This window comes from Pezoporus wallicus, unplaced genomic scaffold, assembly GCF_028554395.1.
Source record: "Pezoporus wallicus isolate ANWC-B61680 ecotype Strahan unplaced genomic scaffold, APGP_CSIRO_Pwel_v1 contig_7505, whole genome shotgun sequence".
NCBI lineage: Eukaryota > Metazoa > Chordata > Aves > Psittaciformes > Psittacidae > Pezoporus > Pezoporus wallicus.
The window spans coordinates 3733489-3749847 of record NW_026638908.1 but is presented as its reverse complement, the minus strand read 5'-3'; the positions used below and the strand labels follow the sequence as shown (position 1 = coordinate 3749847).

At 40.1% G+C, this 16359-nt stretch overlaps 1 protein-coding gene across 2 annotated transcripts in view; it reads right to left on the bottom strand.

Moving 5' to 3' along the window:
* Nucleotides 1–5885: 5885 nt before the first annotated feature.
* The window catches only part of NT5DC1 (5'-nucleotidase domain containing 1), a 124796-nt gene continuing 114322 nt past the window's right edge, over nt 5886–16359 (bottom strand). For both annotated transcript variants that reach the window (XM_057413185.1, XM_057413187.1), the window contains one exon: nt 5886–6119. In XM_057413185.1, the coding sequence (XP_057269168.1) occupies nt 6001–6119 (119 nt within the window). In that variant the 3' untranslated portion in view covers nt 5886–6000. The remainder of the gene's footprint in view (nt 6120–16359) is intronic.

Below are 16359 nucleotides of genomic sequence, written 5' to 3'. Positions count from 1 at the left end.
TGTTTATTTATCTTTCACTCACTGGGTATTAGGAGACCTTTAGTTTCCAGGAACAAGCCCTATCCAGGGAACACTTGCCATGAACTCTGCTTTGCCTCAAAGCTGTCTTCCCTATAGGTATTAAAGGTATTCATTTACTAAAGGCATTAATTTATACCAGGTTTTGGTTGATTTAGGTATCTCATTATGGGTGGGTCAAGTTTTGCTTTGTTCAGGACTATAGCATGAACCTTTCCTTGCACTGCTTTGTGATGACCTTGTCTACCTTTTTTCTTTTTGCTGCTCAGCTATAAAGCAAATTCAGAGAACATGTATATATATATATATATTTTTCATAAATATATCTCTTTATGTCAAAATTCAGACACATGTGCTTTATACCAAAACAGATACCAAAAGAGACTCAGTATTCATTTCTGCTTTTAAGAAAAACTGTGGCTGTCAGGGCTATGTAGCCAGACACAGTGATTTTAATGAATCTTAGCTTTGTCTCCCTGCTGATTCTCAAGACAGTTTTGCATGCACTTCAGTGATCTTTCTGTCAATGACCTCTTACAACAGAATCCAAGAAATTTCAGAGATTTCCAGGGGTTAAAAAAACAAAGGAAGAAGGAACGATGGTGTCCTTACAGTGTCATGTTAAATATGGCAAGCTCTCCACCAATTGTCTGCCATGTGCATTTCTTCTCCCTGGTCTTCACAACACTTCCAGTTCCAACAGCTCTCCCATTCCACAGCACTGACTGCCCTCCTAAGATATGTCCACTGCCAACCTCTGCTTTGTAGTAAGAAAGACCTGTATAATTTTCAGAGATTCTTGAATAAGAGGAGTCGTTAGCAAGAGTTGTTCAGTCATGATTTCACCTGAGCTCTGTTTTCTGCACAAATGCTTCAATTACTCTTCCTTAGTCTTCCTGCAACCACAGGCTGTGGTGGCACATAAGTCATGCTTATACTAGGCTTCTGTTAGCCACTTCTTTCTCTGCTACTGTGTGGTTCTTCCTGCAGCAAATGCAACTGGCCTATGACAGCCTTTGTCAGAAATGGGTACTATCACCTCCCATTTGAGCAAGTCTGAATATATCTTTCTTCTGGTGAGCTTTGTGTTCAGGTTGTCCTTAGAATCAGTCACCTTTACATTAAAGAAAATACTGCTTCTCCACCAAGAAGCCAAGAACTATTTAGATGATTTTCACCTTTATTGATTCAATTTTAATTAATTTTCTTGAGAAAAACCCCAAGAAAAAAATCTCCAACAGAAAGAAATCAGTTCCAAATTCAACACAAGAAAAGTGTGAGGGTACATAATATTATTTGCAGAGGATTACTTGACTCAGGTTAGAATTTCAAATGATGCTGTAATCAGGGATCTGAGATTTTATTCTGGGTATCTCTCTGCTTAATATAAATCATGTCTTTGTCATGACCCAGATCTGCTGCCCAAAACATCAATGATAATTAGAAAATTTCACAATAGACTCAAGTATTAGTTATTGTTACCTTCTTAAGTCAAATATTTTCAGCCTATACTTTTTGTGGAGGGGAATGGCTCTTCCACTTCTCTTCCTCACTCACCTTTTCCTTTTAAGGAAAGTTTTTTTCAATTTTTTTCCTCTTTTATGTTTCCCTTTCAAAAAATGATGCTTAATGTTAAAGTGGAAATGTTGCACATTACTTGTAAGTATACTGGACTACAAGAATGTAAAAATAACATCCTATGTAAAGGTAGGAAGAAAGACACGGACACAAAAGCTTGTATCTCTGAAATGAGATGGAATGGTGTCTGTGTCTGATTCTCACATCAGATATTTTAACTGGTGAGCCTGCAAAAATATAGAGTGAGCTGCGGTGACATAAATTGAGTGCTAACACAAGTTAAATCCATTCTAATAATTTTCTAGGCCTAAGAAAGAAAATTCTCTTGAAAACAAGAAAATACATTTTCTGTTTGTTGTTCTTTAAACTTTGAGGGAAATTTATCCCAAAGTCTGCCACCCTAGTGTGCCAGAACTACTGACTAAACAAGTATCTTTGATATGGTTTTGCATCTGCTACCCTGTATAAGTTACCAAAGGCTCCCTGTCCAAAGCGCTGGAGAACAAGTCTTTGGAACTGAACCCACAGAGAACAGGATTCCTTTTTACTTAAAGTAGCTGGTAAGAAAGCACATATCCAGCTTACGCTTTCAGTCTTGCTTTTCTTCTGGGCCGAGGCTGTACTTAGCAAAGATGGCTCTATATAACTGGGTGCTATATCCTTCCTGCTCTTGGAAGGGTTTCCCAGGGAGGTGGAGAATAAGGGTTTGAATCCACTCCACTTGAGGTTTCTCTCTTTCTGCAGAAGAGCTCTGAAGGTACTCGGGGTACTGAAGACTAAAGGAGGAAAAGGCATGTAGGGAACCTTACTGTTGAATAGTGGTTATGCACTTTGACAAAGGCTTTCAGGACTATCAGTCTGCATTTAGTTGCCTAAATCTCATTCAAGTCTCTTTCTGGGTATGAATGCATCTTCCTATGTGGGCCTCAGTCTTTCTTTATCTCCAAGAATAGTTACAGTTGGAGAATAAATTCCTCAGAACCTGTAAAACACTGATCTATGGTGATAACCTGGGCTGTCCAAGGTAACTCAATGAAATATGGTCGAGCATCTGGTTCATGTCTTTTCTGGGCTTGTGGTAGTATTACTTTAGAATCATAGAATCATAGAATAGTTAGGGTTGGAAAGGACCTTATCTAGTTCCAACCCCCCTGCCATGGGCAAGGACACCTTACCTTACACTAAATTATATCACCCAAGGCCTCGTCCAACCTGGCCTTGAACACTGCCAGGGATGGAGCATTCACAACCTCCCTGGGCAACCCATTCCAGTGCCTCACCAGCCTAACAGGAAAGAATTTCCTCTTTATATCCTACCTAAACTTCCCCTGCTGAAGTTTTAACCAGTTACCCCTTGTGCTGTCACTGCAGTCCCTAATGAAAAGTCCCTCCCCAGCATTCCTATAGGCCCCCTTCAGATACTGGAAGGCTGCTATGAGGTCTCCACGCAGCCTTCTCCAGGCTGAACAGCCCCAACTTTCTCAGCCTATCTTCATATGGGAGGTGTTCCAGTCCCCTGATCATTCTCGTGGCCCTTCTCTGGACTTGGTCCAACAGTTCCATGTCCCTTTTATGTTGAGGACACCAGAACTGCACACAATACTCCAAGTGAGGTCTCACGAGAGCAGAGTAGAGGGGCAGGATCACCCCCTTCAACCTGCTGGTCACGCTCCTTTTGATGCAGCCCAGAATATGGTTGGCTTTCTGGGCTGCAAGCACACACTGAAGCCGGCTCATGTTCATTTTCTCATCAACCAACACCCCCAATTCCTTCTCTGCAGGCCTGCTCTGAATCTCTTTTCTGCCCAACCTGTAGCTGTGCCTGGGATTGCTCCGACCCAGGTGTAGGACCTTGCACTTGGCATGGTTAAACTTCATGAGGTTGGCATCAGCCCACCTCACAAGTGTGTCAAGGTCCCTCTGGATGGCATTCCTTCCCTCCAGCGTATCAACTGAACCACACAGCTTGGTGTCATCGGCAAACTTGCTGAGGGCACACTCAATCCCACTGTCCATGTCAGCGACAAAGATGTTGAACAAGACCGGTCCCAACACCGATCCCTGAGGGACGCCACTTGTTACTGGTCTCCAGACAGACATTGAGCCATTGACCACAACTCTTTGTGTGTGGCCATCCAGCCAGTTCTTTATCCATTGAGTGGTCCACCTATCAAATTGATGTCTCTCCAATTTAGAGACAAGGATGCTGTGTGGGACAGTGTCAAACGCTTTGCACAAGTCCAGGTAGATGACATCAATTTCTCTACCCCTGTCCATCAGTTCTGTAGCCCCATCATAGAAGGCCACCAAATGGGTCAGGCAGGATTTCCCCTTAGTGAAGTCATGCTGGCTGTCACCAAGCACCTTGTTGATTTTCATGTACCTTAGCATGCCTTCCAGGAGAACCCGCTCCAAGATTTTGCCAGGTACAGAGGTGAGACTGACTGGTCTGTAATTCCCCGGGTCATCCATTTTCCCCTTCTTGAAAATGGGGGTTATATTTCCCTTTTTCCAGTCATCAGGAACTTCACCTGACTGCCATGATTTCTCAAATAAGATGGCCAGCGGCTTAGCAACTCCATTCTCCAGCTCCTTCAGGACCTGTGTATGGATTTCATCAGGACCCACAGACTTGTGCACATTCAGATTTTTAAGATGGTCTCGAACCAGATCCTCTCCTACAATGGGCCCAAGGTCTTCATTCTCACAGTCCCTGCACCTGCCTTCCAAGACTTGGGTGGTGTGGTCAGAGCCTTTGCCAGTGAAGACCGAGGCAAAGAAGTCATTCAGAACCTCAGCCTTCTCCACATCCTGTGTAGCCAGCTCTCCTGAGAGCTTCCTGCATTCTCCCTAGTCTGTTTTTTATTTGCTATGTGCCTGTAGAATCCCTTCCTGTTATCTTTAATACCTCTACCTAAGTTTAATTCTAACTGAGCCTTAGCTTTCCTAACCTGGTCCCTAGCTTCCCAGACGACATCCCTGTACTCTTCCCAGGCCACCTGTCCTTGCTTCCACTTATTATAAGCCTCTTTTTTCTTTTGAATTTTCCTCAGCAGCTCCTTATCCATCCAAGGAGGTCTCCTGGCCCTCCTGCTGCACTTCCTTCTGGTTGGGATGCAACACTCCTGAGCTTGTAGCAGGTGATCCTTGAATATCAACCAACAGTCTTGGGCCCCTCTGCCCTCTAGGGCTATATCCCATGGAACCTTCCGAAGCAGGTTCCTGAAGAGGCCAAAGTCTGCTCTTTTGAAGTCCCGGGCAGTGAGCTTGCTGCACGCTCTTCTCACTGTCCCAAGGATCTCAAATTGAGCATCTCATGATCGCTGCATCCAAGGCTGCCCTGGATCGTCACATTTCCAGCGAGCCCTTCCCTGTTGGTGAGCACGAGGTCAAGCACGGCACCTCTCCTTGTCAGCTCCTCTATTACTTGCAGAAGGAAGTTGTCTTCCACACAATCAAGGAACCTCCTGGATTGCTTGTGCTGGGCCGTACCGTCCTTCCAACAGATGTCAGGGTGGTTGAAGTCACCCATGAGAACAAGGGCCTGTGAGTGTGAGGCTTTTCCTATCTGTCTATGGAGTGCTTCATCCCCAGGTTCTCCTTGATCAGGCAGTCTGTAACAGATCCCTGCAGTAATGTCTCCCATAGCTGTTCTCCCTTTAACCCTGACCCACAAACTCTGTTAACTGCTCACCTGTCTCCAGACAGAGTTCCATACTCTCCAGCCTATCCCTAACATAAAGGGCAACTCCCCTCCCTGCCTGCCAGGCCTGTCTTTTCTAAAAAGCCTGTAACCTTCCATTCCAACACTCCAGTCATAGGAGCCATCCCACCATGTTTCTGTGATGCCTATTATATCATACCCCCATAGACGTGCACACATCTCTAATTCCTCTTGTTTGCTCCCCATGCTACGGGCATTTGTATAGAGGCATCTGAGCCAAGCTCCAAATGAAGCCAGCTCATTGGCTGGAGTGGCTGGGATATCTCTACAGTGCTCCGAGCATTTATTACAGGTTCTGGCAACTGACTGGGTGTGTTGGGATGGAACACAAACCTCCCCCAACACATCTACATAGGGATGGTAGCAAAAATGTCCTTGAAGTTGTAGGATGTAACTTGGGATGAGTTATTATTATTACATTTCTTGAAGGCTTTGGGCAGTGCATACAAAAAGCCAGTAGCACTTTGCAAAAGGTAGTGGTGGTTGGAAGATTTGGAGAAGAATGCATTGCTCACCTGTTCCGGATGGACTAGAGAAACAAGTGAAACAAAGGTCTACACAGGAGTCTGCTTTAATCCATCATTCTATTTTATGAAGCATCACACAGCATTTTCACCAATTAGCATTTGACAGTAGTCTAAGTAAGGGCCACAGGGTTATTTAAGGAAAAAGCTGGCAACCTATTTCATAGTCACTGACTCCTCACTTGGCAGCATCACTCTTGGAGGCCTTGGGTAGTACCCAGCAGTTGCTGACCTATTTGAGGAAAATCGTGTAAATCTATAATCCAGTGGTAAATCTGAAAGACAGAAACATACCACATCTGATTAGCAACACAACCCATATCACATAAAAAATAAGCCTGTAGTGAATAGCAGCACTTCTTAAGACCTTGAGCTGTTTGCTCACTAGCTTTAGAACTCAATCAGATTGTGTGATTACATATTTACCGGATGTGTTCAGCTGTCCAAAGGATTGACTTTAAGAGTTTACTCAACTGCAGCAAAGGATATTCAGTTCCTTGATTGCTGAAATAATGCTAGTCATAGAAAATGATTTAACTAATGCTGGAAAAGTAAACAAAAATCTTCATTGAGCCTAGATGGCCTTTTCCCACTAGAGCACTTTTACATTCATACTTCAGTTTGTCACCTTTCTCTAGAAATCAGCAATCTACTCATAAGAGGGCTGTGTTTAAAACAAAAAAGTCTGTTTGTTTTTTTCGGTTGGGTTTGGTTTTGGTTATTATAGCAAAATTCCCCAAAGGCACCCGCTCTTAGACCTTCCTGCAGTCCAGTGTTAACAACATTATTTTGTATTAATTCTTAGAAATCTGCACTTGTAACCTGGTGTACTCATCACTTCCAGTTTGTAAAGAACACTGAATGCATTAAAATAGTTCTGAACAGTCAAAGCTTTCTTTTCTGTACCTTTTTAAAAAAACTTTGCTGCCAGCAGTGACCCACCCACCTTCACAGCCAGAAAACTGATACTTCCCATGCTCACCTCGTATTCAAAGTTCAAGAAACCAAATTAAAGCCCCACACAAATGAGACTTCATTCACAAAACAATCACCCTTAGAATAAATGAGAAAAACCCTAAACCAAACAAAAAGCCAAAAAAATGGTTAGCTCCTCTCCAGCTTGTCTGTTTAGAAGCAAAAGATAAAAACGATTACTTAGCTCATCTGAACAGTAATTTATTAATGACAACTGTAATCTTTTTACTTTGGAGTATGTTTGGGGTGATAATAGCCTATCAGTGTGCTACAATTCTTTTTTTTTTTTTTAATTTTTTTTTTTAATTCAGCGGCAGTTGTGAAACAGAAAACACGATCTTAGCAGTTTTGGCACAAACAACAGGAAGTTCAGGTCTGTCTCACAAGTGATTCACAGGCAGGCACCAGGACAGCATCCAGGTCTGCAGCTTTAAAGCCATATTAAACCTAACTAAAGCAAGCAAATTAGTATTTAGATCCAGCTGAAAAATCACATAGAGGCTGGAATGAAGTACGACTGGGAGGAGACTTGATTGGAAGTAAATTACGCTTTATTAAGTGGGTTACTTCAGCTTGTCAGAGTACATTTTCTCATTGTTGGAGTCCAGCACAGCACAACAGGCAGATGTTTTTCTAGTCTGTGAAGGCCCAGTGGATTTACTGGCTGCTGAGTCTATTTATGACAGCTCTGTTTAAAACAAAGGTTTCCAAAATAACAAATAATAATGAAAAAGAAAGCAAGTATTTCTGAGTATCTTTATGAGCTATAAAAACACATGCCATACAGTTATTTTTATATAAAACCTTTCACTAGCTTTTTAGTCTAGCAGTCTGGAGTCTCCCAAGAGTAGTTTAACCAAAGAGAAGCACAAATGGGGCAGACTTGCTGCAGAGTTGCTTATGCTGAAAAGAAGAACCATTTGGATCAAAATGGTCATTTTGTTGATATTTCCTGTGAAATTAGCTTTACACAATCAGTTTAAACACCAAACACATACAATAGACAATGCATAAGACTCCAAAAGAGAATAATTACCTTTTTACATATTCAAACCCCAATCTATCCATTTAAATATTGCTTTTGTCTGAGCAAGCTGACTTTGGAAGATGACCAGAAGGTACTTATGTTTAAAAATGTTGCCCAAGGCATCCCTGAAAGTTGCATGAAGCATGAACCTGACACTATTCTTCACCTATGAAGCAGATTTTATGTCTCACATAGGAAAAATCTTCACGTGTTTCCATTTTTTTTTCAGCAGTGATTTTATTTGCTGCATCTGTTGCATCTGCTCTGCCCAGAACATGCAATGTTTTATATTATTGCTTGATTTCTGATAAAATCTGGACTGATCAGAAAGACATACCTGGAATCTTAGTTAACAACTATAAATAAAAACACAGTGGGGGGACACCTTATAGCAGTCTTACGATACCTAAAGCGGGTCTACAAGAAATCTGGAGAAGGATAAGACAAGGGGTAATGGGTTTAAATTGAAGGAGGTGAGATTTAGATTAGGTATTAGGAAAAAATTCTGCACTATAAGGGTGGTGAGGCACTGGCACAGGTTGCCTAGAGAAGTTGTGCCTGCCCCATCCCTGATGGTGTGCAAGGCCAGGTTGGATGGGGCTTTGAGCAACCTGGTCTAGTGGTTGGGGGTTGGAACTAGATGATCTTTAAGGTCCCTTTCAACTCTAAGCATTCTGTGATTCTATGATGCTATGAATAATGTGAAGAATACAGGGATAAAATTAATATTTATTTGGTTTTTACTGGGGGAATGTAAAATCTATATATTAAAAAAAAAACCCCAGAAAATCCAGAAACTGTCATAAATGAAGACTGCTCATTTAAACTAAGTTTTTTGAAAACTTTTCAACTTAAAACAAAATGCAGTCGCCCTGGATTGCAAAAGTATCATTTGAAATGTACAGCAATGTTCAATCCATCTTCTTTTGATGTAAACAGCAGTGGTGTCACTGGGTGCAACAATACTGTCTCATCAACAAAAAACAGTGATACAGGTCTGCAGTCTGCCTTCTGGACATAGCAGCAATTAATTTAATATCTGGTCTTAATCCATAGTATCACTGCAGACATGAAGAAATAAGCAGTTCCATTTTCACTAAACTGACGTGCTCGCACAGGCCACAGCTTGATGCAAACGCATGCAAAAAATAAGATACAGTACTTGATAATAAAAGCAGTCTCAGGAAAAAAAAACAACCAACAAACAAATGTTGCTTATTTCCAAGTTGTTTGTTTCCCTGTGGTTTTGCCAGTAAATTTCTTCAGGTTCTGCTACTGTGCATGCTCAGAACTGCTGCTGTCATGGTAGACCTCTGCATCTTGGCACCTGCATCCCAGCTAACCCTGATAGAAAAGTCCTAAAGTAGGTAGTGGGCAGATATCCAGTCCTCTCTGAGAGATAATTTGATAGCGAGGCTCTAATTGGTCCTAACCTACAGTGATGATAAATTCAGCACAAAACTCATCCAATATTGCCACTATCCTAAAAAAAAACAACCAACCCCAAACCCAAAACAACAACCCTGAACAAACTAAACAGCTTGAGGCTAGTAGAATTAACTAGCTGGCTCTACCCAATTGCTTCAGCATAATTCCAGAATTTTTCTGTCATGTAGGCAATTCTTATTTTGTTCCCAAGACACATAGGCTCTATACTTTTAGAGCTGTAGACTTTGAGAAGTAGGACATGGAGGTTCTCAAGGTCTAGGTCCCTTTCTAGATCTACAGAAATGTCAAGTATTAGATGTATCACCCTGAGTTTCAGTCCCATTCCTCTCTTTGCTCCCACTCCAGAGCCTGAGTGCAAGTGAGTGATGAAAACCACTTCTTTTCTTTTGCAGTGACCATTCAGGATTATTAGCATTTCCCAAGAGCTTGCTCAACCCTCCTGGGTTATATGGTGTAGCCTGAGCTCAGAAGCAGGAGTCCTGCCCTGCCCTACCTTGCCTAAAGGACTCCAGCAGCCTTAGTGTAAATAAAATGGCAATGATGATATTTAAACAGCAACCACTGTCAGTAACTGTGTTCCAGCTGCTGTGTTCCAGTTATCCAGACCTAGGTATTAAGTGACATTAATTAAAACATTGTGCTCTGATGCTTATGTATAACCATATCCACACATCTGTTTAGGTGTTACGGATGGGTTTATTTCACAGTTATTGAGTTGACAATATCTCAGTTTCTGTATGCTGTTCAGTTAGCATAAGCCAAGTAAATGAAAGCCACAAGGTTTTATCAGAAGTAAAATCAGAGTTCCAGCCAGAAGGAAGGAAAAGGAAACCACAAGAAGAAGGGAAGATGTAATATTCTCGATGAGTGATCAGGAAAATATTTGAGTAACTGAATGGAAGACAATTATAATCTAATCCAGACACAGGCCTGCTTGATAAACTCAATGCTCACTTCTAATCTTTTCTCTTTTTTTTTTGAGATTTCCCTGAACAAACCAATACATTAAGCAAATAAAATCTTAACCCAGCTTTTTAGATGAAAGGCATTTTTTTCAAGTAAAAGCACAGTCCAAGACTGAAACAGATTTCTCCCAAAATGCACAGCAGAAATGTCAGGAAACATTTTGCAATATTGACCAACAAAAGCAAAGCCAACATTTTTTAAGCATGACACCACAGCAGCATCCCTATGACGAGTGAGAAGCCCTACAGAAAGCAGAACTCCCCTCCCCTCACTGAAATCTGCAGTCAGCAGGGCTGGAGCCAGGCCCTGCAGAGACCTTCCAGTAAACAGCAGGATTATGTTCTTAAGTGAATTCAGATATATACTCCCATTTATCACCAAGGAAAAGGCACAGGGAAGAAAACTAAAACCTCATTAGTGAAACCCAAGTTGTAACTTGAAAAATCTTTAAACTGCTTAATTGTGGCAAATCTCAGAAAGCAGACAGAGCTCCATCTTACAGCTCAGCATCCAGGTGGCGTGACTGCAGAGGCACTGTCAGTCAGCATCAATTCCCCTTTTAAAGGAATTCCAGTAATTTACATTCGCTTAGTATCTTTATCATACATGTTTCCTTGTATTTCAAGGTTGCTAATGAAGAAGAAGGAAAATACGAATTTCTTAATAGTAACAATTTCTAATAATAATTTCTTAACAGTGATTGTAAGCACAGCTGCTGCAGGGGAGCTCACCAGTCTGGCTGCACTGTTGACCATTTACTGCAAGTAAATGATAATGGGTGTTGGGTTTGTCTGAATACTCAATGTGTTTATCTCCTGACCCATTTCTACTTCGTAACAGTCAAAGAAGTAAGAGCTCAGAGTGTGAGCGAGCAGACTAGCAGTAAAAAGGAAAAATACCCAAGGTCACAAGTAAATTTATCTGATAGCAGTTATTTTTAGCAAAACTTCTACGGCTGATTATCCTAAACAGAAGGTCAGATGTTTGCTGTACTAAAACAAAGCTCCTGAAATACTGAACAAAAGGAAAGTGTTCCTTCTATCAATTACATGAAAGTCTGCTGCTGTCTACACACTCTGCGACTCAAAGGTTAGACAGGAGGAGGAGGAAGGGTATCTGTGCAGTGTTGTATGGGAAAGGGGGGACTGTTCAGCACAGGTATGCCTTGTAGAAGGAAGCTGCTAAAACTCCTGAGTTTGCATGTAATTTGTGATATGAGCCAGTGCAGTTTATTTCTGGGTATCTAGGAATAAAGCCAATTAATTAAGCTCTTTAGAGGGAAGGCATTTTTCTTTTTTTTTTCTTCCAGTTAAATTCCTGGGCATCCTGGAATAAAGGAATAAAGACTAAAACTAGCCTCAGTGAAAATGCAGGTTTGCTGCTTTAATTGCACTTCCATGGGAGCTTTTGCCAACACAGGTGTATTGGTTGGAGATCCTGCCTGTGGATCTGCCAGTAGACATTTGTAGCATGATGTTGGCTTGAGGAAGATCTTCACTGCCACTGGGGTTTATCACTGGTTACTATTCTGATGTATGTAACATGGAAGATTATGACACTGGAGAAAACTGAAGTGGCAAACTGTGGGGAGATGTGGAGTAGCGGCTTCACTGTAAGAGTTTTGCAGAGGGATGAGTGCCTGGGGGATGGAAAGACCATGCCATTGTTGCAATTGCCTGTAGTGTGCAGTTTCACCCAATTATCTTGGGAGTAACAATTAGCGTTACTTTGGGTCTACCCTATGCGGAAAGGACTGCTGACTCTGGCTTGAACAGAACAGCTGTGCACAAGGCATGCACTATACTTGCATCTGAGCCTGACAGAGTCTGCAGCAAAGGAAAATCTTAGAAATTCCTTTGCTGTTTTGTGTTTGTGAAAGAAAACATTATCTGTACGTGAGAGAAATTTCTCTCATTTTCGTTTTAGTTTAAATGGTTATTTTTTTTGTGATCCCTGGAGAAGATTGCACTGTGTGGTTCTCTGCTTGATCTGGAACTGATCAAAAGAAAAAACTGGACCATAATATTTTTAAATATTTAGATGAAGACATAATCTAAAAGAAATCCTAGGAGAATGCCAAGATCCCAGTAGCAGGTGTTAGTCTTTTAGGAATCTGTTAATTAATTTCTGTTGGAATGACTCATCCTGGATCTAAGAGCTGTGGGAAGGTCTTCTGAGGTAAATTGAAGAAGTCAGCCTGAAAAGCGATTGTTTGAGATGCCAGGTATTTCTGATTGATTAAGAAAAAGAAATAAGTTGCATTTGAGACTGTGCAGGGGCTATATTAAGATAAATGCAGTGATGATACACCCCTTTACTTTCATTTTGAGGTAAACTCACCAAGATCTAACTTACTCTTCAAACTTGGGTTAATGTTGTCATGTTTCCCTCTCTTGTAAAACAAATGCTTTCTTTCCTTTTCCCTATTCTTTTCCCTTCGGATGGTTTACAAACATTGGTTACCTTAAGGTAAAAAGCCACACACAGAGACACATTAAGCCTCTATTGGGTTTCTTGGTGTGTTTTACTATCTAAATCCAGAGGGAATATATTAGGCACCAATCCAGAGTACATAAATGCTGCCAGCAACTTTTTGTTGTACATGTGAGGTTGCAGGTTGTGTAAAATTCCAGCCTGGTCAAAGAAATATTTCCAATATTTCTAATACTTGGTGACTTACCTATTTCCACATTTTTCACACTTAAAAATTACCAACACTTCGTATTACCAGCCAGTGTTTTTAAAGAAGTGATGTAAACCCACCTCATAAGTCTGCGATCTAGTCAAACCCCAATTATAGCTATAATTACAGCCTGCAAATGAAATTATGCTGCCTGAGTTGAAGGATAACTTTAAAACCCTTTCTTAATGAGTTGCTCATGAGTTCTCCCTTTAATCTTTTAGACGCAGCTGTACTTTGACATCTCACAGAGCAGAGTAACGATGGCAGGAACATTTCTGTCAGTTATTGGCTAGGAAGTAATCTTTCGGGTTCTGCATGATTTGACACAGCCTTTAGGGGCACAAGTCAGTACACCTTTCTGGAGGAGGACAGAAAGGCTGATCAAACTGTAGTACAATGAAAGCTGTCCTTTCTGTGTTGAAAATTACTACCAAGGAGTCAAGTCCTTTGGAAAAGCTGGGGTCTCAGACCCTTTGGGTCATGAAGACTTTTTATAAGCTAGTTCTTATTTACTGAATAATAATTTGTTATGGTTGAAATGCAGCTGATTGTTGGTTTCAGTTATATTTTGCAGCTGAAAAAAAGAAATGCATTATATTTGTCTGTTCTGTTGAGTACGTTTTTCTTTCTGTTAAATGAAGAACACTGAAACTAGTGTCCTGGATCAGAGATCTAGGATTTACATTATCTGATGCTTTTCAACTTGCTTTTCAACTTACTTTTCAACTTAGAGAAAGATGCTGTAAATACGTTCAGAACATGTATCTTCTCTCTAGTAACTTATCTTTGCTACCTGTTTTTTCACTCGCATCAAAGACTCAGAACCAGAAAACCACAGAAATGTTGTTGTTGTATATGTATACCAATTTTCACCAAATGTAAAAAATGTATTTCTTGCATAAAAAGTTTCATTATAAAAATGACCTCTTTGGACTTTTAATAGCAACTACTATTCACAGCAGCTAAGCCCCAAAGCAGTTTAAATCTTCAGAGGATTTTGATAAACTTAGTCTTTAGATGATATCGCACAGATACCTTTTTACATTGTAGCTGCTAAGTAAAAGCATGGTTTTAAGACAAGGTATTAAATAGAACAGGTTACTGCTAATTAACAAGTAATGTATAATACAGATAGTTTTATACATTTAAGGATATTCTATGCTATCATTGTATTATTTGAATTATTAAGAACACATAGTTATCACTCTTGTTACAGGAAACCCTAATTTAACAGGAGCAGGATTTGACTTTAAATTATGTAATGTCAATGAAAAATATACTACTAATGTATTAAAATATGGGTGATTTTAATCTTCAACTATAATTATCTATATCTTCAGGATATAGAAGTAATATGCGACTACATGATTAGTGAAATTCATGAATCATAGTAATAGTTGATTCAAGGGCATTCACCTTTAAAATACATGTTTAAGAAAGAGCCTGAAGTTTGCAATTTGTAGTTGATCTGTGATGGGCAACCCAGCTACCTGCAACCCATGAGTTGCCAGCGCTGGTGCCCCAGCCACAGCTTCCTTGGGCTTTCCACTGTGCAGATTAATTTGCAACTCTACGCAGAAACATGAACTTCTTTGCCATGGTTCACTGGCAATTTTATCATTATATTTATACAGCAAGCAGGCTGACGACTCAAACTCCTGCAGAAAGTGTCAGGGTACAGATCTCTTAAGTGTCTTTAAAGAGACAGCTTTGGTGAATTATAATGGCGATTTTTCTCTTGTACTAACTAACTGAAATAATAATAAGGTGTGAAGAAAAACTAATGCACCTGTATGGGCAAAGCATGATAAGATTTCATACAGCATGCGAGATTTAAAAGACTGCATTACCCTCATGCATGACACAAGCTTGGTTATCAAATCACCAAGATGGAATAAGCTCTGTCTCCATAGCACATTTACCATTGAACTAATTCTTCTCTGAAACTCAAGAGACTTGCAACTTTGCTCAATCCCCTATACTTGCTTGCAGTAATTTTTAACCCTATGACAAACCTCACAACTCAGAGGTTATGAGACCAGTTCAGGAGATCAGGTTAAGTAACAATCATGAAATTTAAAAGAGGGTTTTTTTTTTTTGCTATTCTCCTTATTAGGATTTAGACTCCACTTAAGCTTTTCTTTGCAATGAAGAAAAAAATCCCAACTTATTAAAATTCCCCCATAAGCTCTGAAATTCCAGTTAACCATCATGGAATTTTTTGAAGTGGTACTTTTATAAAAATACCAGCCATAATGAGATTTAAATGAAAATCATTAGCTTGAAATATATGTATCAATTTTGGAATTAAAGAATTGTTTAACCAATACCCATCTGCAATGATAGCACCAGCTATCGTTTATTTTACCACCTTTTTCCTACAAAAATTTGCTTAGTAAATAAGATATTATGTAGATTTGATCTACTTTGTAAATCAGGGAGATCTTTTGTAATTATTGTTGGCATTCCTATGTGATGCAGGACATATAATCATTTACATAGGTATCTGGAAATTTTATCAGATGGCTACAGTGCAAAAGAAAGTAAAGTTCAGATTATTCAGGAATGGTAGATAACCTCTCTCATGGACAGCTCATACCAAACTCTTTGAAGTGGAGGAGGATGTATTAGAAACTGATTTATGCAAAATGTCATTTTTCAGACAGACCCCCACATATTTGATTTCCATATGTGAGCTTGAACGTAACATTCCCATGGTAATGGATCCTGTTTTGGAATTTTCACTGTGCTTGAAAATGGTCAAAATCTGTAAGCGAGCTGTAAATGAGGCGAGATTCAACAGCAGAAAAGTCAAGGAATGGATGTGTGATCAAGGCATGTAGAATACACAGCAGTAGGGGCATTGGCTTCTACTACTTCAGTAACCATGTATTGTCAATATAATCACGAACTCATCAGTTTTCTAATACTTAGGAAAAACTTCCCTGCTTACTGAAAGTGGGTAAGGAGAATTAGCTCATAGAAGACTTGCAAAATATTTAGGAAACTTTCAGCTTAACTCATCTTCTCCTACAATTACAAAGATATATCCATAATGTTACTCTTCAGTTAAACCTTTCTAGTGTCACCTCAATGTCAAGGTGATAATGTCTTAAATGACATCATCTGATTGACCTTTATCTGATTTCCACTCTGATCTAAGGAAGGTACACAGAAGGTATTATAGAGGATCCTTTCTGTCCTTTGGGCAATTCTAACAATAAACAAAACGTCCTTTTTCATGCACAAGGAGAATGCCGATTCCCGTTCAGGGACTGTCAGGGGAGTTTAGATGATTATGACACAATAATCTGCAATCCCACTAATACTTTCCTTGCCAGAGGTGAGATTAAAGTTCACAATTTCTGATACATCTTTGAATGCAAACACCTTTTGAGTCAGATATTGAATTTTT